This window comes from Hipposideros armiger, unplaced genomic scaffold, assembly GCF_001890085.2.
Source record: "Hipposideros armiger isolate ML-2016 unplaced genomic scaffold, ASM189008v1 scaffold_1015, whole genome shotgun sequence".
In the NCBI taxonomy this organism is placed as follows: domain Eukaryota; kingdom Metazoa; phylum Chordata; class Mammalia; order Chiroptera; family Hipposideridae; genus Hipposideros; species Hipposideros armiger.
In genome coordinates this window covers 4195-26676 of record NW_017732365.1, presented here as the reverse complement: position 1 = coordinate 26676, position 22482 = coordinate 4195, and the positions used below count along the sequence as shown (strand labels likewise).

At 51.3% G+C, this 22482-nt stretch overlaps 1 protein-coding gene across 3 annotated transcripts; it reads left to right on the top strand.

Moving 5' to 3' along the window:
- Positions 1 to 882: 882 nt before the first annotated feature.
- Positions 883 to 21914, top strand: RHOBTB2 (Rho related BTB domain containing 2). Of its 3 annotated transcripts, XM_019631597.1 has the most exons (10): positions 883 to 1491; positions 5713 to 5914; positions 6563 to 6666; positions 6951 to 7136; positions 7827 to 8845; positions 9299 to 9417; positions 11645 to 11795; positions 15643 to 15731; positions 16560 to 16665; positions 19002 to 21914. In XM_019631597.1, the coding sequence occupies exons 2-10, from the start codon at positions 5723 to 5725 to the stop codon at positions 19217 to 19219; spliced, it is 2184 nt and encodes a 727-aa protein (XP_019487142.1). In that variant the 5' UTR covers positions 883 to 1491; positions 5713 to 5722; the 3' UTR covers positions 19220 to 21914. The 3 variants fall into 3 exon arrangements, with proteins under 3 accessions (XP_019487142.1, XP_019487144.1, XP_019487143.1); XM_019631599.1 differs by lacking the exon at positions 883 to 1491 and having other exon boundaries at positions 5830 to 5914; positions 6518 to 6666; positions 7012 to 7136; XM_019631598.1 differs by lacking the exon at positions 883 to 1491 and having other exon boundaries at positions 5830 to 5914; positions 6518 to 6666.
- Positions 21915 to 22482: the final 568 nt, after the last annotated feature.

Here is a 22482-nt window from a genome sequence, read left to right as displayed (position 1 = left end):
CATAATCAAACTAGCCTTGAACATGGAAACGTCCTTTGAGGACCACTCATATTACAGATGTCATTTCTTATGACCTCTCTATTTTACAGAAGAGTAAATTGAGACAGAGTCCAAAAGTGTCTTAGGTACTATCTCCAGGGCTAGTGTCTTTAAAGTATTTCTTTCAGAAGCCCATCGACACTGGTGAACTCCAGGTGGCAACAGGATGGGGTGGGATGGAGGTGGAGGCTGCTGGAGAAGAGGGAGGGAGAGAAGGTTTAGATGGGAGCCAGGTGCAGGTGGTACATGTTCCCACCCTAAAATGCACGAAGGGCCTAGGCAGTCGGAAGCATACACTGCCGCTGCAGGCGTGGTGGGTGAAGAGAGGAAGGTCCTCGGCGCCAGGAAAACTCCCACGCCGGCAGAGGGCGTGTATAGAAACGCTGCCTCCCTCTCCCCGTGGGCAATAGTGGAGGCCTGGGTTTAAGGGACAAGGAAAACATGTCGAGTTCCCCTCCCCTAACTCCCATCCCTTCTAGGGCTGACTAGGGTGCCTCTCGGAATTCTTTCTCTGCTTCCTGGAGAGAAGCAGCAAACCCCACGGGAGTCCAGCGAGGTATTGCGCCTTACCAGGTAGAGGGACGCGACCCCGTACAGGTGGCGAGCCGAGACCCCCACGCACCCGCCGCGCCTCTCGGAGAGGGGAAAGAAAGGGGCGGGGGAAAAGCGAGCGGCGCCACGGGCCAGAGCAGGGGGCGGGACCGCCTGGGCGCCCAATCCTCTTCTTTCCCCGCCCCTTCCCCGCCCCCCGCCCCCTTAAGTGGATAGTGAATAGGGGCGGCTACCAGGAACCCAGGCTGACACAAGATACCTTCTCACTCTGTTTTTTCCTCCCTGTTCTCTCTCTTTTTTTTTTTTTCCCTTTCATTTTTTTGTGAATGAAAGAAAGAGGTCGCGAGCGGTCCCCGGGACTGCTGCGCTAGGTGTCTTGGCGGCCGCGTCCTCGGAGCGGGCCGGGCGTAGCAGCAGCGGCCTCGCCCCCCTCTCCGCTCCTGCGCGCCGCCTCCAGCCTGCGCAGGCAGAGGACCCGCGGCGGCGGCGCGGCCCAGCCGCCTGAGGTCGGAGCGGCGGCGCGCAGCCCGGCTCCAGCGCGCCTCCATGACATTGGGCGCCCGGGGCGCGGGGAGATGCTGATCCGGAAGAGGCGATGGCTGCAGTGGCGCGCGCGCGGCCGTTCCCGGCCCGCCGTCCGGCCTGGGCTGCTCTGTCGGAGTTTCTGATCTAACGCACCCAGCCCAGGAGCCTGTAGCGGCAGCGGCAGCGGCAGCAACAGCAACAGCAGCGGCGGCGGCGGCGGCGGCAGCAGCAGCGGCGGCGGCAGCAGCACGGCGGCGCCGGCATTGTCCTAACTTGCTCTCGCGGAGTGACCCCAGACATTTCACTAAAATGAGCGTGCTTAGCAGGAAGAGATGTGTTCCTTACACTAGAAATCACCCCGTCACATGTAGTGGTGTAAGTAAATGATTAATTTCTATTATGGCCGGGTTGCAAGCAGCCTCTGGAAACGCGCCGCCTCGCCTTCCTGCGCCCTTCTGCCTCTGTCTGCGCCCCTCCTGACTGCCCCTCCCGACGTCCCCTCCGCTCCCTCTCTTCCCTGGGCTGTAGCTTCGGCTGCTGGGGTCTCAGGGGGTGGGGGACTAACCTATTCCGGGTTTTTCTAGGGAAAGGAAGATGACTTTATTACCTTGGCTTGTCGAGGCCTTCCCCCTTTAATTTTTTTTTATTTTTATTGTGTGTGTGTGTGTGTGGAGAGCAAAGATCCAGAGTAGTGGAAATGTTTCCGTTAAAAAACAATGGGATTTGGGTGCTTTGCTTTTCGTTCCAGAGATTGTTTCTTTCAACCCAACTCCATTGCAGTCTGTGCATCTGAGTTCTGGCAAACTACTGGGAGAAATCCTTAGCATCGTTTGTTGGTGTTTGAGAAGGCTTATTCTGTGTTAGGCTTGCATTTTTGTTAATATGACCATTCAAGATCCCTTTGGGCCTTTCTGTCCATTGGATCTGTGGGGGATTCATCACTCCATCTTCCTTCATATTACAATGTCAGCGACTCTGGTGGGAGCCTCCTTTAATTCGAAGGCCACCCCCTCTGTTCATCTCTTCCAGATTCTCCCTTCCTATCCATCCTTGATTTTTACCTTCATTTTCAGGATATTCCTCCCTTTGGCATTTTTGTAAGATGCGGGATGTGGGATATTGGTTGCTAGGAGACAAGCCAGGCTCCCAGGGAGATTCTGTTGTTTCCTTGACAACCAGACTAGGGCAGCCACAGATGAACAAGCCTCCTATCTATCAGCTGTGGGAGGGAAAGGGGCTTTTCTGGGCTCTGCAAAGAGTGTGTGTAGGGGTGTGGGGGTGGGACTGGGAGCTGGTTAGGGTTGTAGCTAATCTGAGCACACCTTGCCTTTTGGTCTGGCCTGAGTACAAGGAGCTGGGAGAGCAGTGGGCAAGAGGTTGGTTTTTGGAGAGGGAACAGGGATCATGGGACAGTGTGTGGAGGAAGCCTCTAGGTGACTCTGGGATCACTGAGGGAGCGGAATGAATTGGGGATTGTGATGCCCAGGGCGGTCTGGCAAGGAAGCCATAGTTTATGGAGGGTCCTCAAGAGTCTCAGAAGCATGGGGATGAGGCACTTGTGTGGAAACATCTATAGTCATTGAAGAAGAGAGTGCCAGAAAGAAAGGGGAAGTTGAGAAGCTCATTGAGTGGGATGTGTCATCATACAGTAAATACATCAGTGATACAGTAAAGTAGCAATATTTTAGAGCAAAAATTACATTACTCTTGGGTTGGCACACTATCTCCAGTATAGGATCCTTGTTTAAGACAGGCCTGATTTGACTAAGTTCTGTTGGCCTAATTGGGCCAGTCTGTATCTTAAAGAGCGATATAATTACACATATAGATATGTAGTCGAACATTATATAATTCCACATTACATAAGAAAGCAAGGACCTCCTTTCAGCCCAGCTTCTCTTGGCACGAATTCATCAAGATTCAGGAGACTTTCTTCCAAAGCCCTCATACCCATTTTGCAGAAGGGCAGACTGACGCCCCGAGAAGTGAAATAACTTGCCCTTTCCTAGATATGACAATGAAGTTTCCTTTCCTAGATATGACAATGAAGTTTACCAGTTGAGCGTTCGGGACAGGGGTGGAAGGGGTGAGAATGATGAAAACAGGAAGGAAGTGGAAGGATGGGAAGGGGCCATCCAGCCTGAGCAGCACCCAGCCGGTCTGGTGTTTAAACTCACAGCACAGTCTGTGTTGCTCTTCTACTTGGCTGGCTGTCCCCTCCTTAACGCTAGAGGTACATAAGGCAATTTGAATTCAAGTGTGTCTGACTCTCAGTTCCTTATTCTGTAAAGAGTACATTATCTTTCCTTCACAAATGGTGAGGCTCATTGTGGTCATGGTGGTCTGAAAAGGGAAACCAAAGTTCTAGGGGATTGGTGGAAAGTTTGGACAGAAAGTAGGGAGAGGACCTGCTGGAAGGCGTGCTGGTAACCACAGCATCAGCACCACCTCCTTATGAAACCACATCTCCCTGCTTATGCACTTGTGCATAAGCGTCTTAATCATAAACTCACTGATCTTGGGCCAGCACTGCTCTGCTCTTCAGGCATCCTCCCTGCCATCAGGATGCTCCTGGACTTAAGAACGGATGCTCCTCCTCTGTGCCCCCTCACCCCTCCTTCTGCCTGCACACCTGCAAGCAATCTAAATTTGAGAAAGAAGTTCTACTGGCTAGTGGGCTTTTATTTGTATTTGGGGTTCTATCTGTTTTGTTCTTCAGTCAATAAAACAGAAACCACAATCCAGGTGATTCCTCCCAGTGCCAACACATCCTCCCAGCTGCCTGACTTGAGATCAGGAACTGTCAAGTGGGGTTCCCAGTCCTCAGCTCAGAGGAGAGAGCGAGGAGGAGGCAGCATGGTGGTTGGAATAATGGTTGCCTGCTGGGGAGGGTGAGGAGGGCTAGAAGAGGGAGAGGAATGAGGATGCCGACAGTTACCCTGGCAACTGGGGAGGGGCCTGCTGTGGAGACCCCTGTTCAGGTCCCACTCCTGTAAAATTCCAAGAAGTAGGAGGCGCCTGTCTCATTGAGAAGTCCTTGTTGCACTTTTTGCTTAGGTTGCTAAGATGCATCCACTTGCGCAAATCTCAGTTGCCATCGTTACTTGGATATTTCAACTCCGCATTCCTGCATGCTGGCATCCAGTTACAGCCCGGCAGGAATGGAGCTGCTCTGTTGCTGCTGGTGGCTTGGCTGTCAGGCTGGATGGCTCAGCAGTGAGGGCACCTGGGCAGCCTCCAGGACTCCTCTGAGCTCAGCCTTCCATGGCCTAGGAAGGATTCCTCCAGCCCCCAGCAGACTTGATGCACACAGGGCATGTGAGCAGGGGCAGGCCAATGACCCTGGCCAAACCAAGGTCTAATAATAGTGCCTCCTAATAATGCCTACCTTGCCCCACCTTCCAAGAGGGTGGATGCCAGCGGGGAGGCCACCAGTGAAAGCCCTCTCAAGACAAGGACCCTCCCCTGGTGACAGCTTTTGAAACACTGACATGACATTTTGACTACAGAACGTCCTTCTGTTTGTTAATTTAAGCCATCCCTCTCTGAAGGTGGACACACCACTTCCTCTCTGCTGAACAGAGAAGGAAACTGAGGCAAGCATTTGTCCCAAATTTCAGGTCTGTTCTTAACCCTGTGCTCCCCCCAGCAACCCCATTACCCATGCAACCAGTTTATAAGTATCCTTCTAAGAGTGCCAGGTGTCTGGGGGCTTCCAGCCTGAGCATCTTCCTCGCTAGGCATGAGAGGTGCAGAAGGGGCGTAGCTTGCTCTCCCTGAGGCTGGATGCAGGATGCTTGGAGGGCATTCCTGGGTAGTGGATGACAAGGACCACTAGCCATGGAATATATTGTCACGGGCCCATGGTTACCCCCACCTCCATCTCAAAACTGGGCCTGCAGCTGAGTGAACCACACAGGCCACATGACAGACCCAGAGGAGGCAGGAGAGGCCCATGGGCTGCTCGGGTGAATCCAGAAGCCCCTCTTCCCAGGGAGGCTGGGAGGAAAAACTCTGGCATCTCCGTAGAGGGGTTAGGGGCTTGGAAATCCACAATGGGAGGAGAGAGGTGGACGATAGAGGCCAGGAGAGCCGCGCCCAGCGCTGATGAGTCCATTAAATTTTAAAGTGGCCCTGCCCTCGGGCATGCTGGGAAGGGGTGGGGACCTGGCCCCAACTCTGCTTCTCTCAGCTGTTTGTTGTTCTGCTGCCACAGCCCTGCTGGCCAAAGCAGAGTAGATGATGAGTGAGCTTCCCGGGCAGACTCTCCTCCTTTGGAGAGAGACGGGACAGGCCCTGGGCAGGCTCTGCCTGGGGTTCTCTCACAGGCCTCCGCTGTCCAGAAGCCCAGTTGGAGGATGGTGGCAACAGGAGGGAGACAAGTGGTCCCTCCAGCGGAAAGGCTCCTCTCAGCCTGAATGGGCTCCTGGCTCTCGGGCCCCTGTGGAGTTACTGCTCAGGAAGCTGCCTGCTCCTTCCTCCTCTCCGCTCAGATGCTGGAAGAGGGGGCGGCTCTGGCCAAGGAGACCTGCTGGCCGTGGCTCTCCAGGAGCTGGTGTGCGAAGCCTTCCTGACCGCCTCTCTCCTCTCCCTCAGGTCCCAATTAATGGATTCTGACATGGATTATGAAAGGCCAAACGTAGAGACCATCAAGTGTGTTGTGGTGGGGGACAACGCCGTGGGCAAGACCAGGCTCATCTGTGCCCGGGCCTGCAATGCCACCCTCACCCAATACCAGCTGCTCGCCACTCACGTGCCCACAGTTTGGGCCATCGACCAGTACCGGGTGTGCCAGGAGGTAAGGCGGCAAGGCCACTCAGCAGGGGGCCTGCACCATGTACTTGGGCTTCCTCCCAAGCCATAGCTTGGTGTCTACAACCCTGGCCTGTGCTGAGTTCATGGAAGCCCCCTGGAGATGGGTGGGGCGGCTAAAGAGGAAGGACCCCCTGGAGAGAGGGCTGAGGGGAAACCACCCCAGCAGCTGGTGGTGGGAGGTCCTTCTACATTTGTGTTTTGCGTGGCTGAGCTGGTGCCTGGGGCACAGTGTCTTGTACAATCACAGCCCCAGTAATGGGGAGCACTAGGGAGTGGGGAGGGGAGGCTTTGGAGAGATGAGAATTGAGAAGCTGCTGGCTGTCAGAGGCTCTAGACAATTTGCAGGTAAAGCTGGGAACAGGTCAGGCTCCCTAAGGGATCTCTTCCACATCTGTGACCTCTGCCCTCTTAGTCTCTTCCCTCCTGGCCGGCCCTTGTTATTGAGTCTACAGAGAAAGCACCTGGATAGAAGTGTTGTTCAGGGCACACAACGGGAGGTGCTATCTCTGTTGCTCCACCCCCCATGCTGCCTGGGATTCTCAGGGGTGACCTGGTACCATCCTGAGCTGACACTCAGGGGCCCCAGGAATTCCTGCCCCTGGGTCCCACCCTGCTCTCTCCACCCCTATAGGTGCTGGAACGCTCAAGGGATGTGGTAGATGACGTCAGCGTCTCTCTCCGTCTCTGGGACACCTTTGGAGACCACCACAAAGACCGTCGCTTTGCTTATGGGAGGTAGGGAAGCTTCTGCTGCCTTCAGGGAGCCAAGGAGTGGGTTTTCCTCACTTTCCCATGAGGTCAAAATGAGAGTTTTTGAAAGCTCTAAAATGCTCAATTAGAGATACATAAATTGGAGTAACTATTATTCTTTGTTTTGTGTGAGATCAAGTGAGCAGATAATATGATAAATGTGGGACCACTGTGTAGAAGTGGGGTGGGTAAGCATGTTCTGCCTTGTTCCAGGGTCAGATAACCTACTGCTAGCTTTCTCTGCCCCTAACCTCACTCTGCAACCCCAGGTCCGATGTGGTGGTTTTGTGCTTCTCCATTGCCAACCCTAATTCCCTCCACCATGTCAAGACCATGTGGTACCCAGAGATCAAGCACTTCTGCCCCCGAGCACCTGTCATCTTGGTGGGCTGCCAGCTGGACCTGCGCTATGCTGACCTGGAGGCTGTCAACAGGGCCAGACGGCCCTTGGCTAGGTAGGGGTGCTGGTGCCTAGGGAGGGGGAAAGAGGAAGACAGAGTGAGGGGCATGTCTTTATGACCCCCTGCTTAGCCCTGAGGGAATCCACTGAGCCTTATATCCTTCCCTCTATTTAAAGCAAGCTCACGTAGGGAGCCAATAAGAGTGCACATTCCTTCATTCTTCATTCCGTCCATCCATCCATCCATCCATCCATCCATCCATCCATCCATCCATCCATCCATTTGTTCATCTGTTACACAAAGTGTGGGAAATATGGGTTAAGCACCATAAGGAGAGAAGGAGACAGGCTGTCTTTGTATGAAAGGAGCTTATAATCTTGCTGGGAGATGAACTTAATATGTGAACAGGCTAAAAACCAAATTGCATGCTAATTGCCAGAGAGGTAAGTTAGTGGTACCATGACTTTGAGCTGGGGAGATCACCAGGGCCTGACAGATACGGCAGGTTTCCTGGAAGAAGAGGGGATTGGAGGTAGGCTTTGAAGGACCGGTAGGTTTTGGTCAAACAAAGGAGAAAGGGCAGAGAGTCAGTGGAAGTGAGCAGGACAGGAGAGGGGCCAGGGACATAGATCCTGAGCAGGGACCGCCCCAGCCTGGTGAAGAACAGGCAGGCCCTGGAGAGCTACCTCTCCTGTCCGCATCCTCCACCACCATGACTTTGCATTCCCTTCTCGAACCTACCAGGCCCATTAAGCCCAATGAGATCCTTCCCCCGGAGAAGGGTCGGGAGGTGGCCAAGGAGCTGGGCATCCCCTACTATGAGACCAGTGTGGTGGCCCAGTTCGGCATCAAGGACGTCTTTGACAACGCCATCCGCGCAGCGCTCATCTCCCGACGCCACCTGCAGTTCTGGAAGTCCCACCTCCGCAACGTGCAGCGGCCTCTGCTGCAGGCGCCCTTCCTGCCCCCCAAGCCCCCTCCCCCCATCATCGTGGTGCCCGACCCCCCCTCCAGCAGCGAGGAGTGCCCCGCCCACCTCCTGGAGGACCCGCTGTGCGCGGACGTCATCCTGGTGCTGCAGGAGCGGGTGCGCATCTTTGCCCACAAGATCTACCTCTCCACCTCCTCCTCTAAGTTCTACGACCTGTTCCTCATGGACCTGAGTGAGGGGGAGCGGGGGGGCCCCTCAGGGCCAGGGGTCCCCCGCCCAGAGGACCACCGGGCTCACCCTGACCACCACCACCATCACCACCATCACCACCACGGCCGGGACTTCCTGCTTCGGGCAGCCAGCTTTGACGTGTGCGAGAGCGTGGAGGAGGGCGGAGTCTCCGGTCCTGCTGGGCTCCGGGCTTCAACCAGCGATGGAATCTTACGGGGCAATGGAACAGGGTACCTACCCGGGAGGGGCCGCGTTCTGTCTTCCTGGAGCCGAGCTTTTGTGAGCATCCAGGAGGAGATGGCAGAAGATCCACTGACCTACAAATCCAGACTGATGGTGGTGGTCAAAATGGACAACTCCATCCAGCCGGGGCCCTTCCGGGCTGTTCTCAAGTACCTGTACACAGGGGAGCTGGATGAGAATGAGCGGGACCTCATGCACATCGCCCACATTGCTGAACTGCTGGAGGTCTTTGATCTGCGCATGATGGTGGCCAATATTCTCAACAACGAGGCCTTCATGAACCAGGAGATCACCAAGGCCTTCCACGTCCGCCGAACCAACCGGGTTAAGGAGTGCTTGGCCAAGGGCACCTTCTCAGGTAGGGAACGTGCTTAGGAACTGACAGCCAGAAGGTAGGGGAGTGCCCTCCCAGGAGCCTTCTGAGGAGTCCGGGTTGGTCTGATTAGCATTTTGTTTTTTTTTTTTTTGTTTTTTTTTTTAGCTGAGCCATCCTGCTACCTGTTGGCAGCTCAGCGGCTGCTCAGCTCGGGCTGGACTCGAACCGCTGTTGCTCAGAGCTCAAACTCTTGAGCGAGCTCTTAACCAACTGAGATTAGCATTTTGGTCATCTCAGCTGCTGATGTCTTAGAGATATGGTGGCCCTGCTCCTAAAGCCTGGTGCCCCAAACCTTAGAGCATGGTCTTACAGTGCTCTCCAGCTTGCGGCTTCAGAAGGAAGAGGGTTGTCTGGCTACAGTGTCAACTCTTGGGGTTGGGTGTCCCACATTCTTTCACCACATCGTCATGTGATGCCTCTTCTCTTCCGGGACAGATGTGACCTTCATCCTTGATGACGGCACCATCAGCGCCCACAAGCCCCTGTTGATTTCCAGCTGTGACTGGATGGCTGCCATGTTTGGGGGGCCGTTTGTGGAGAGCTCCACCAGGGAGGTAAGGCTAGGATGGTAGGGGAGGGGGGAGACCTATGCCCATTGCCTCTGAGGTATCTGTCATTTAATGGTGCTTTCTTTAGGGTTGACTATGTGCTAACCGTTGAATAAAGTTAATGAGATGGTTCACCTAGCCAAGGATTTTACAGTATACCAGGACAGGGAATTCTAGTAACATCTTAACTTGCTAGTTTAGAAACTACTTTCAATCAATACCTTATCTCAGATCATCTCACACCTGACTCATAGAGTGTAGTGTTCCCACTTTATACAGAAGGAAAGTGAGGCCCTGAGACGTGGATGGCTCCTGCAAAGTTGTGTGAGTAGAAAGGAGAGGCTAGGACTTGAACTTGAGACGTGTGAAACCGCTAGAAAAAAATGCAGTGTGTCCCAGACTGAATCCATCACTGCTTTAAAATGTAGGTTTTATTATTGAGGCATGGCAAAGCCAAAAGACCAGGAGAAAATTTCCATTGAAAAGATAGATTGTCATATTCAGATCTAGTAAGAGAGGGCATACACTGTGGTGGTGGGGTGGGGGGCAGAGGGGGAGGCACCAGGTCAGTCAGGAGAACGGGTGGAAAGCAGGTCGGTCAGGAGGGCAGCAAGGAAAACTGGGGGCAACAGTCTTCATTATGGTTCCCATGGGAAGGAACAGGAGGGTGAGGCAGGGGGGTGAGGCAGGGTATGGTTTAGGATTGGCTGATTTGAATACTTTCATGGGCTGTGGCATAGGGGCTGTCTAGAGTCATCTGATACCTATCCCTGAGATGACTGGGGCAGGGAGATAGTGGCCCGGAGAGCAAGAGCTGATAAAGACGGGGGTCGGGGGGTGGGTTCTGGATTGGTTGGTTTGCATACAGCTTGCAGGGGACTTCAGATACTATCTCTAGGAGTCGGCTAACCCTGGGAAGGGCGCAGTCCTTCCAGGGTCAGCAAGGCCCCAGATGTCCATGCCTCAAAATACAGAAACTAAAAAGAAATGCTTGAGATAATCACCTTCCCCTTTAATCAGGGCCACTCTAACTTACCTATTCTCTCACTGATAACTGCCACTTTCTCAGGCACAGAGAGTAGGAACAGAATTAGAAGGGGCCTATCAGTGTGTCCTTAGAAATATTTTCTTAAATCTCTTCTCCCCTTTGCATTCTCCCGGCAAGGAGAGTAACCCGGGCCGTGGCCCTTGGTGTTCTTCATCTGCTCTGAACTCCTATAACATTAATTGTCCATCTCTCAGCCTTTCAGTTAGCAAGGAACTATTGGGTTGTCGGAAAAGTCATGACGCATTTTTGCAACAAAAAATATAGACAAAATATGTCATGACTTTTCCGACAACCCAGTACTTTGTGCGGCTGCTTAAAGTGCTGAGGGTCCACATGCAGTTTGGTCTGCGATGTCTTTTGAGTGCAGTGACTAGGTCTTTACTTCTGCAAGTACTCCCTCAGCCAGCGCTGGCCCCTTAGTAAGTGCTCACCAAGTACCTGAAAGAAAAACTGAACATAGAACAATGCAGGACAAGGTCCAGTGACACAGGATAGGAATTTCCTAGGATATCTGGGGAGGAAGTCCTTATGGAAGGAAGGCTGAGGGGAGGGTTGACTTTCGAGTCAGTCTCTGCTCTTTGAAGCGCAGTGGGGCTGGGACATGTGAAGTGAAAGATTAGGAATTCTCCGAAACCCAGGGGCCAGCAGCCCTGGGCGCTTCTCAGTACCATAGAAGCGGCTTCAAAGCTCTAGCCAGTTCCCAGTGCAGCCTGAGAGACTTGCCTCTGATGAGAAAGCAGTTTTTGCAGCAGCGCTGCTCCGAGGAGATCCCAGAGGCCCAAAGCAGCCGCTTTGAGCAGCCAGAGAGAAGCCAACTGGTGTTCTCTTGCTCATTCTGTATCCCACTTGCACTGTAGGGCCAGGAGCGGCTGGGTATAGGTTTAGTTGATGGGAACGACTCCTTCCAGCATCCTCCAAGCCAAAATGGCTTCGGAAGGATGCCAGTGAGAATCCAGGTCCTTTTAAAAGCTGTTAGAGCCATGTTTACTGGTGCTGCCAGCAGATGGGCTCAGCACAGGTTGTAGCTCTGGGAGAGAGGCCTTTGGGGGCCTTCTGAGCAGGTACAAGGGCAGCACAGGGATGGCTGCCTGTCTGCGGGAGACCGGCTGTGTGGGCCAGGGCCTTGTGAGTGACTGTCCCTAACGCCTGACCTCACTGTGGCCTGCTCTTTTCCTCCCCCCGCAGGTGGTATTTCCTTACACTAGTAAGAGCTGCATGCGCGCAGTGCTGGAGTACCTGTACACAGGCATGTTCACCTCCAGCCCTGACCTGGACGACATGAAGCTCATCATCCTGGCTAACCGCCTCTGCCTGCCGCACCTGGTTGCCCTCACAGGTAACACACCGGAGCACTCAGTCCCCGCAGGGGGAGAGGTCAGGGAACCCCTCAGGAGTGGTTACTTCTTCTCTTACCTGTCTCCTCCTTGGGGACAGGCCACTAGCACCAAGGGACCCGTTGACATAAAGTGAAGCTTGTTGATGTGCACTGGGGGTTGGGTGAAGACACAGTTGTGAAGAAGTATGTTTGAGAAAGATGCTCTAATGCGGTCACCTGTAGGCTGTCTCGAAAAGGGGTTTCGGCCCAACAAAGTGGTCTCCAGTAGATGATGTTCCTATCAGCTTGATTTCACTCAGGCAAACCTAAGAAGTCAAAAGAATAGAACGCAATTCCACATTTCAATCCTTTGGTTCTTCCTCTTGTCCTCATCCTTCTTCCTTACCTTTTTCTTTCTCCTTTTCCTCCATTTTCTCTTCCTTCTCCTTCTCTTTCATCTTTGTTTTCTCCTTCTTCTCCCAGAAACAGACAACAAATATTGACTTGCCATTCCTAATTCTTTAAAAATATTATGAGAGTTGGAGCCCAGCTTTTAGAAGGGACCAAACCCCAGAAGCCCTTAGGGTAGAGCAGGGACTGAGGCAAGAGGGAGGCCAAGCGGCAGGCAGTCGGGTCCAAGGGGCTGGAGAGAGAAATGGTGCCACCCATATGAAGGGAGTCTGGGGCCCGTGATGCAGGCAGAGAGCTCCTGTTGATGTAAGAATTGGCATTTGCCTGGTGTTGGTGTTGGTGTCTGTACTGGTGTTCATATCGGGGTTAGATTCTTGGGCAGGTTGTGGGGCAGAGAGCAGGGCCTCTGATATTGAGGTCAGGAAAGGGCCCAATGTCAGAGCTGCTGGGGCCCTGGGCAGATGATCAAGTTTGGGACTCAGGTATGAGGGAAACATCAACCTTATGATGAGAAATGGTTGTAAAATGGGGCTTGGTCATAAGAAGAAGTCAGAAATCATTGATCAGAACCGAATGTTAAGAGCTGAGCCTGCAGAGGGAGCCTAGGGGCCACAGCTGGGGACACAGAGGATGTTAGGGCAAGGGGCAAGAGAGGTTCCTAGGGCCGGCCGAGTGGCGCGCTGGTTAGGAGTTGGCTTGGGACGCCAGCTCTGAGCAGCAGGGCCCCGGTTTCAATCCCACATGAGGCCAGTGACGCTGCGCCCTCTACAGCTAAGATGGTGAACAATAGCTCGACCTGGAGCTGGGCTGCCCTGAGTGCCGGTGATGGTGTAGGCTGCAGTGGGGCTGACCGGCAGCTGGCGTGCGCTTTTGTGAGCTGCCGTGAGCTGCCGTCCAATGGCCGGCAAGCGTCTACCTTACCCGGGAAGAGCGCGGTGATCATAATACCAACATGGGCCAGTGAAGCGACATCCTCCACAACTAGACTGAAGAGCAAAAGGACAGCAACTTGTCTGTCCCCCTTCCCCGATTTCCCAACACTGTTCCCCTCCCCCAATTCCCCAATAAAATCTTTAAAAAAAGAGAGAGAGGTTTCTAAAGATTACAGCTGTAATAGTATGCCATCCATGCTGTCCGTAAGTGGTGCCATCTTTCCAAACCATACAAACTGTCCAAGCTCTTAGACCAAGTAATTCAATTTTAGAGAGACTATCGCTAAAGAAATGACCGAAAAGGAGAAAAATGTATAAAGATGCTTCTGTAAGTTTGTTGCATCATGGCGGATAATCAGAGACAAGTCAAATAGGCACCATTGGTTAAGCACCCATGGGTCATTTTCACAAAGTAGCCATTAAACATGTTAAATAGCACTGCTGCACAGAAAAACTCATAGAAAAGAACATTGAATGACTTCCCATGAAATAGTCCAGGCTAGAAAATGTACAAAAACGTGTTATATATGTACCTTGTCAAGGATCAGTGGAAAATACCGTGTATGATATATTTGGTGATGCTTTATGTTTTGTAAGACACACTTTCTCTGAAGTTATTCAGTCTTAAAACTTTTTTGTTAAATACAACACAAATCCATGAAACATATCTTAGCTTAACGAGTTACTGTAAAGCAAGATGACCCATGTTAGGAGCTACAACCTTTTGGCCACATCAGAAGCCCTCCACCTATCCCTCCCAATCACAGTCCTTCCTTCCTTCCCAGGAGTTACCACTCTGCCTATTCCTCTTTTGGGTGTATTTTTTATGGCCTCACTTCCGTACTCTTCTTCATATTTTTATCATTCAAGTGTGCATCCTTAAACACTATAGTGTTGCTTTATTTTTTTATATACCTTTTACATTTAATCTATAGGTACCTTGTTCATTAATTTTTTTTCCCCTTGCAATTTACCTATTGGAAAAAACCCACTGCTGTAATAGAAAATCTAGATTTTCGCTGATTGTATTTCTGTAGTGCACCAAACTTCCTGTAAACTGGCCATTGAATCTAGAGGCTACATCAGGTTCACATTCAATTTCCTTTTGGTAAGACTGCCTCGTGGGTCGTTTCTGTTTTTCTTCAAGAAGCATAGATTGTCTACTTTTCTCTCTTGTGATGTTATCAGCCCTTGAGTATCATTGCCTGGGTCCATTAATTTATTAAGTGTTGTGAAACATTAATATTCCAATTCAATCATCCCTTCTTTATCTGTTGGAATACTTCTAAAAAAAGGGAAACTTCCCCCCGCCTGCTATTTGGTTACCCAGCGGTACAGTTTACATAGGAAAGGCAGGTGAATACTTGAGTCTTTCCTTTTATTTACCAGTTTTCAAGATAAATTTATTTCGTTTCATCCTTTGAAGTGACCAATTTGTTCTTTTAATCCCCCCCCCCTCCCTGAGCTGTAGTTCTCAGTCTAGTTGTGGAGGACGCCACTCACTCGCCCATGTTGGTATTATGATCATTGTGCTCTACCCAGCTGAGGCAGTCGGTTGCCGGCCATCAGCTTTTTAAATTTTTAAGTGTTATTATGAACTCTTAGATTTGAACATACTCAAATGTTTCCAAATAATTGTCATTATCCTTATCAAAGCTCAAATACTGTACTGAACCTTTAGCCAATAGAAGCCTCTTCACCTTAGCTCCATAGCCTCTGAGTTGCTGGTTATGTGGAAGGACAAGATGTTCCAGGTTTATCTTACTCATTTCCTGTTCCGGACCTGGCACCAGCCATTTCCCTAGGAAGCCCTGGTTTCTGATAGCTGGACATGCACTTCAAGGCTATGATCTGTGCCTTAGGGTTGCTCGTTGCTACTGTGATGGCTGTTGTTGCTAGGTTATTTCTGTGGACTGAACTGGGAAACATAGTTATATTTTTAAAGATTAAATACCAGGACTTTATACTGATACAGTTAAAATTCAGGATGAAGGGCGTTTACTTCTTTAATATAAATGTTTTAACTTAAAATGCAAGTTTAGTACATGGTTTGTTATAAAACTTAAACTAATACAAACAATCAGGTTTATCTGTAGTTCTCACTTGTAGTTCTCAACAGTGTCAAAGGCTGATTCCACTGGTGGCTTTCCCCCTATGTATTGGGTTGTCAGAAAAGTCATGACATCTTTTTTCTGTTTTTCGTTGCAAAAATGCGTCATGACTTTTCCGACCACCCAATATATCAGATTATTTGGTGCAGTATGTAGCTTGACCAGTCCTCTTAGATGGTTCTAACATCCTCCTTTACTTCCCATACCACGCCACTGGGAAAGTCTTGTCCTAATCCCAGTTTCTTCACTGGTGGGAATAGACTTAAATCGCCTGTGGCCTTTCCTGGCCTGTTGAGACTTGCCCTTGGCCTTTATCTGGCTTTTCCCTGAAGTTGCTGCTGTTAGGGGGGGTGTAAGTGAGTGCGTATTCACTCATGTGGGTCTTTAGCTGATTCCCAGCTGTGTGTGTCACAGAGCAGTACACAGTGACTGGGCTGATGGAAGCAACTCAGATGATGGTGGACATCGATGGGGACGTCCTTGTGTTCCTGGAACTAGCTCAGGTATGATGGCAGGGGAAGGGATCTCCAACAGCCTCAATTCTGGGCTCTGTCTGCCCATTGGCAGCGAATGGGGCAGGGCTGGGAGGTGGAGGTGGTGGGTAGGATGGGAACCCATTGACAGACTCAGTTCCCGGACTGGGAAGAGCCTGTCTCATCCTCCAGGCCAGAGAATATGTCATGACATACCAAGAAGAGAGGCTGGCCGTGGGGGATGGGACTGAGACTTCAGGCAACCATAGGGAAGGGGAGAGCAAAGCCCAGTCTCATGTGTAGACTCATGGTTGCTGCCTGCCTGAGGTCATTTAAGGGAAATTGAGGACTTTCTGTCTAAAATGAACTGCCCACCTCCTTATTTCCATGCAAACTAGCAAAACCTCCCACACTGGCCCTGAGAATGTCAGAAATGCTGCTAACAATTAGTTAATGGAGTTAAAGCATGGCGGATTTGAGGCTTGCAGACACACCTGGGGAAGTCAGCTCTAAGCCAAGTTGTCAACACCTTAGTGCAAACTGCTTTGGCCCCTGATGAGGAGAACATCATCTGGGGTAAGATCTGAGGAGGGTGGACGCAGTAGGAAGCTGCCATATAGGACTGGAGATTTCCATGGATGCTGGGACAGGACAGAGGCGAGGTGATGGTGCCACCGAGAGCCAATCAAACGTGATGTCCTCGCAGTGCTCTGTGGGTGTGCCTCTCAAGGGGGGCTCTGTCCCACTGCAGAGTCTTTGCCCACCTGCACTGATGCTTCAGCTCTCACAGCAACTGGAGCTGTCTGTGCTGACCCCACCCTGGGGTCCCAGCACAGACACTCTTCTGTGTTTTCCCAGTTCCACTGCGCGTACCAGTTGGCGGACTGGTGTCTCCACCACATCTGCACCAACTACAACAATGTGTGCCGCAAGTTCCCCCGAGACATGAAGGCCATGTCCCCAGGTGAGCATCTCTGGCAGGACCTGCTGCTCCCCCATCATGCTGAAGGGGCCTCCACTTGGGTCCAAATCTCTGACCTGACCCCAGGGCACCCGGAAGCTGCCAAAGATCCTTGGGCCTAACTTGACCTTGCAGGTGGAAAGTAGCCTGCAAAGTTGTGTCCAGCCAAGCAGCAGAGGCCCAGGAAAAGCACCGGCCTCAAGGGCGGGGCAGCTAGGGACCTCTGGCAACTCACTCCACCTCTCTGGGCCTTTGCCTCTCAGGTACAAAGAGGATGTTGGACTAGAGTTAGTATTTCTCAGACTTTTTGGACAGGACTCTACAGTAAGAACTACATTTTATATTGTGACCCAGTACACGTATAGAAAAGTACATAAATCGTTTTTAATGCTGCTCATGACCTGCCACACAGGTTTCACACCATGGGAATGGGCACAAGTCACAACTTGGACAACACAAGCTCAGATAGTCCCTGAGGTCCCTGCGGCTCTGCCTCTGCTTAATTAATGTGTCAGGTCCGGGGGCCCAAGAGAAAGGGCACGGGCACCAGGGAGAGGTGTCACTGGCCTCCCTGAGTTCCTGCCACTCAGTGTCCTTGAGGCCACCCTCCTCTCTGCTGAGACCTTCCTGCTACCGGGTTGTCGCTCTACCCTACCAATTCTCCCACCCCATTCTCTCCTTTTCAGCCTTCTAGTGTTTTCTTTCTAAGGCACAACTGTAATGGCGTCACTCACCTAGTTCCAAACCTTCCCTGGCTCCCCATGCCTTCCAGAATAAGTCCAAACCCCTCGGCCTCGCCGTCTCCAGCCTGACCCTCCGTCCCCCGTTCCCTTCAGAAGCTCAGGTCTGCCGGATACCTCTACCCTCAGCCATGCCGCACCTTCTCCTCCCTCTCACAGTCCTTCCTTCCTTCCCAGGAGTTACCACTCTGCCTATTCCTCTTTTGGGTGTATTTTTTATGGCCTCACTTCCGTACTCTTCTTCATATTTTTATCATTCAAGTGTGCATCCTTAAACACTATAGTGTTGCTTTATTTTTTTATATACCTTTTACATTTAATCTATAGGTACCTTGTTCATTAATTTTTTTTCCCCTTGCAATTTACCTATTGGAAAAAACCCACTGCTGTAATAGAAAATCTAGATTTTCGCTGATTGTATTTCTGTAGTGCACCAAACTTCCTGTAAACTGGCCATTGAATCTAGAGGCTACATCAGGTTCACATTCGATTTCCTTTTGGTAAGACTGCCTCGTGGGTCGTTTCTGTTTTTCTTCAAGAAGCATAGATTGTCTACTTTTCTCTCTTGTGATGTTATCAGCCCTTGAGTATCATTGCCTGGGTCCATTAATTTATTAAGTGTTGTGAAACATTAATATTCCAATTCAATCATCCCTTCTTTATCTGTTGGAATACTTCTAAAAAAAGGGAAACTTCCCCCCGCCTGCTATTTGGTTACCCAGCGGTACAGTTTACATAGGAAAGGCAGGTGAATACTTGAGTCTTTCCTTTTATTTACCAGTTTTCAAGATAAATTTATTTCGTTTCATCCTTTGAAGTGACCAATTTGTTCTTTTAATCCCCCCCCCCTCCCTGAGCTGTAGTTCTCAGTCTAGTTGTGGAGGACGCCACTCACTCGCCCATGTTGGTATTATGATCATTGTGCTCTACCCAGCTGAGGCAGTCGGTTGCCGGCCATCAGCTTTTTAAATTTTTAAGTGTTATTATGAACTCTTAGATTTGAACATACTCAAATGTTTCCAAATAATTGTCATTATCCTTATCAAAGCTCAAATACTGTACTGAACCTTTAGCCAATAGAAGCCTCTTCACCTTAGCTCCATAGCCTCTGAGTTGCTGGTTATGTGGAAGGACAAGATGTTCCAGGTTTATCTTACTCGTTTCCTGTTCCGGACCTGGCACCAGCCATTTCCCTAGGAAGCCCTGGTTTCTGATAGCTGGACATGCACTTCAAGGCTACGATCTGTGCCTTAGGGTTGCTCGTTGCTACTGTGATGGCTGTTGTTGCTAGGTTATTTCTGTGGACTGAACTGGGAAACATAGTTATATTTTTAAAGATTAAATACCAGGACTTTATACTGATACAGTTAAAATTCAGGATGAAGGGCGTTTACTTCTTTAATATAAATGTTTTAACTTAAAATGCAAGTTTAGTACATGGTTTGTTATAAAACTTAAACTAATACAAACAATCAGGTTTATCTGTAGTTCTCACTTGTAGTTCTCAACAGTGTCAANGCGGCAGCAGAGGGCTGCCCCTCTCGCCCTCTCGCCCCTTCTGCCTTCCTTCTAATCAAGCCCTACTGTGTTCTGCTCCAGAAAACCAGGACTATTTTGAGAAGCACCGGTGGCCGCCCGTCTGGTACCTGAAAGAGGAAGATCACTACCAGCGGGCGCGGAAGGAGCGCGAGAAGGAGGACTATCTCCACCTGAAGCGGCAGCCCAAGCGGCGGTGGCTGTTCTGGCACAGCCCCTCCTCGCCGTCCTCTTCTGCGGCCTCCTCGCCGTCCCCGTCTTCCTCCTCGGCTGTGGTCTGAGATGCTGCCACCCTCTTCTGACCCTGCTGCTATTGTGCCCACCTGTCCTTGCCCCTCTGCTCTCTGCATCGCCCCCTCCACCTGCCAGGGACAAGGGGACCCACAGAACCAGGACCCTAAGGGCAGAGCTGTTCTCACCAGCCACCGTAGCTCAGCAGGAGAGGAGCTGGGCCTTGTGGATCAGCACAGGGACCCCCTGAGCGGTCTCCAGTTCTGAAGCAGGGCAGGGGGCAGCTGCTGGAGGGGGGGGGACAGGAAAGAGCTGGGAGCGCTGGCATCTTGTCTCTGGGTTGGAGAACCCTAGAATCGAAGGGAAAACTCCTCCAGCGATGAGAGAGTTACGATTGTGGAGACAGCCCCCTTCCAGTGAGCGGCAGTGTGCAGGGAGGGTCCTGCCTCTATGGGCCGTGTTTTTCCACCCATGAACTTGAGGGTTGCAAATGTTTTGTGGGCATTTCCACATGGAGCCTACTCAGATCCTCACTGGAGAAGTCAGGGTAGACATTAAGCCTTCAGAGCCCTGCTCAAGGCTTCCACATCCTGGGTGCAGCCACCAGAGGCCACACGTGGGGAGACTTGCACTCTGCCGACATGCTTCCCAGGGCTGTCAGCATCCAGGCCTGGTCAAGGGTGGTGGAGTTGGTTCAGAGCTCCAGGCCTAGAAGCAGTGCCTCTTGGTGCAATGAGAAACTTCTCCCCCCACCCCGCTTCACCACTCGGAGATGGAAACCAAAGCAAACAGCTGGAACGGGAGGAGAGAAGGAAGGGGGTGATGGGGGTCTGGGCACAGCAATCCTATGCTCCTCTGGGCTGCCCCCTCCCCCCGCCTCTAGTTAGCACAGCTTCTTATGGGATGGGACAAAATTAGCAAAAAAACAAACACAAAAGAGCAACAAAATCACCACCAACAAAGACACTCTAGCCTCTATCCCCTCAACGAACGAAAAAAAGACTATGGCTTACATTTCTATGAAACAAAACAGGGGCCCCCACGTTGATATGACAAAAGTTTGGGTTGTAAAATTGACTCCAGTGCCTGTCAGAAAAGGACTTTGTGACGGAGGATGCCCTGGCTTGCTGGCTGGCACTGAGGGGCAGCATAAGTCCCATAACTTCAGCATGCTGGGATTGAGGTTTTGGGGTTGGTGCATGGGGAGGAAAGGGTGGCCTCAGGGTTTACACATGACATTAGACGCTTTTTCCCACAATGAGAATCAGGTGATCCTCACCTTCAGAGGTGGCCCCACAGGATGTGAATGTTTTGGAGGGAGGGTTGGGGTAGGGGGTCAAGGGTCAGGAAAGGATGCTTGCTGACTTGGGAATAGGAATATCAGTAATGAAGGATCATAGGACAGGACCTTACTTAGTGCTGGTTTAGGAGAAGAGGGAGAATTGAGCAGGAACAGCGCTAAGTTCAGTCCAGAGACGAGGCAGGATGGGACTGGAGCAATGGAGGATGAAGACAGCAGCTTGCAGCCCCATGGGGAAAAGCTGGGCCACACTGGACTCTCCCCGTTTTCTAACCTGGATCATATTTTACTCCCATACCCTTTTTAGGCTTAAAAATCAGAGTCCCTCTGATGAAGGTGGAGCCAGGGAGATACTGAGCACCTGGGCTCAGAGCTGGGGAGTCACCTGGCCTGAGAAAGATGCTTTAGGTTCCAGGGCTCTGGGGTGGGTTTCACCATCAAGAGTCAGGCTTTAGGTCTGGGAGAGCACAAACCCAGAAACAAAGGAAACCTCTGCAACAATTTAGTGGTGCCAAGACCTAGAGATTTTAGGTTAAGTCCTCTTCAAGAGAAGGAGCAGGAGGTGGCAGGTCGAGTGGCTGTGACCCATGTTGTCTGAGCCCCAGACTTCTCCAAGGCTGTGGCTGTCGCCCCTCTAAGTCCTCCCTGGTGGCTACTTAGGAGCAGATGTGTGCTGCCCTCTACTGACTGGTCAGCCTCCCTTCACTGAGCTCAGTCTCTGGCTTCAGGAGAGGCTGGGGAACACCAAAGGGGAGAACAGCTCTTCACCCAGCGCCTTTGCTCTGGGGAAGGGACAGGGGGAGCCATGGGGTCTCCCAGGAACTCTGTGAGAGGGCGAGCAGGGGCCAAAAATCCAAGGGGAGGGGAGATGGGTGTCCATGAGCTTGCAGGGCTGAGCCATCTGGCCCACTGACGAGCATGCAGAAAGGCCTGTGGGGGGAGAGAGTGAAAGTGGCCCAGGAGGTGCAGGAAGCCCACAGGACAGCGGTCACAGATCAACCCCTGCAACCAGGGCCAGCTCAACCCTCAGGGGCCCACGGCCCCTTCCCAACTGCTGTCAGAGCTGGTCTGCACCATGTGGGGAGCCCAGCAGGCCCGGGTGCAACCCAGACACCAGCTGGGGAAGCTGTGGGGGAGTCAGCCAGGGCTGGGGTCCCTCTTCCAGGGGGAAGAAGAGGAAGGGGAAAAGTGCAGAATTCCAGCCTCCTGTGAACCTGCACTTGGAAACCCAGAGTCAGAGCAGGAAGCCCACCCATGCAGGGCAAGCCTGAAGGCATCAAGGGGGAACAAAAGGAGTGAACCCCACAGACCTGTACTCCTCAGGTTACTCAGAGCTGCTTCCAGAGGAGAAGGGATGGATGGGGAGGGGGAAAAAAACACCTCTTTTTATATAAGGTTTCATATTTAATTTGGTCATGAATTCATAAATACATGAGTATTTTGTACCTAATGGCTTTCCTTGTATTGTTTGATATTTCCAACAAGCTCTTCAAAAGTGGGGCCTTCCACTGGAGAAAAGCATGGAAAGGATACCCAACCATTAATGAAACCTGAAGTGCCTATCATGTGCCAGGTGCTATTTGGACTGAATATAAAACAAACCAAAAAGACAACTTCATGCTCTCATGAAGCTTACCTTTTAAATTAATAAATATGATAAACACTGATAAGGATAATACTTTAGATGGACATTCAAGTTGTCTGAGAAAGGGACAACTGAGCTGAAACCTGATTGACAAAAATTTATTCACATCTTCGTATGAAGATATGAGGAAAGAGTCCTGTTCATAAGGAACAACAAAGGCAGGAAACACCTGTGTCAGGAAAGGGAGGGGCCAGGGTGGGACCTCAAGGGAGAGGGGTGTGAGCACCAAGGCCATGGAGGTTGTGACCGTTCCACCAAACTCTACCAGAACATCAATACCCTGTACATGCCTAAATGTTCAGGCAATTCTAGTTTGGGCCCGGCCACACCAGTCTTGGAACAAGACACACGTAAAACTTTGAGACTGA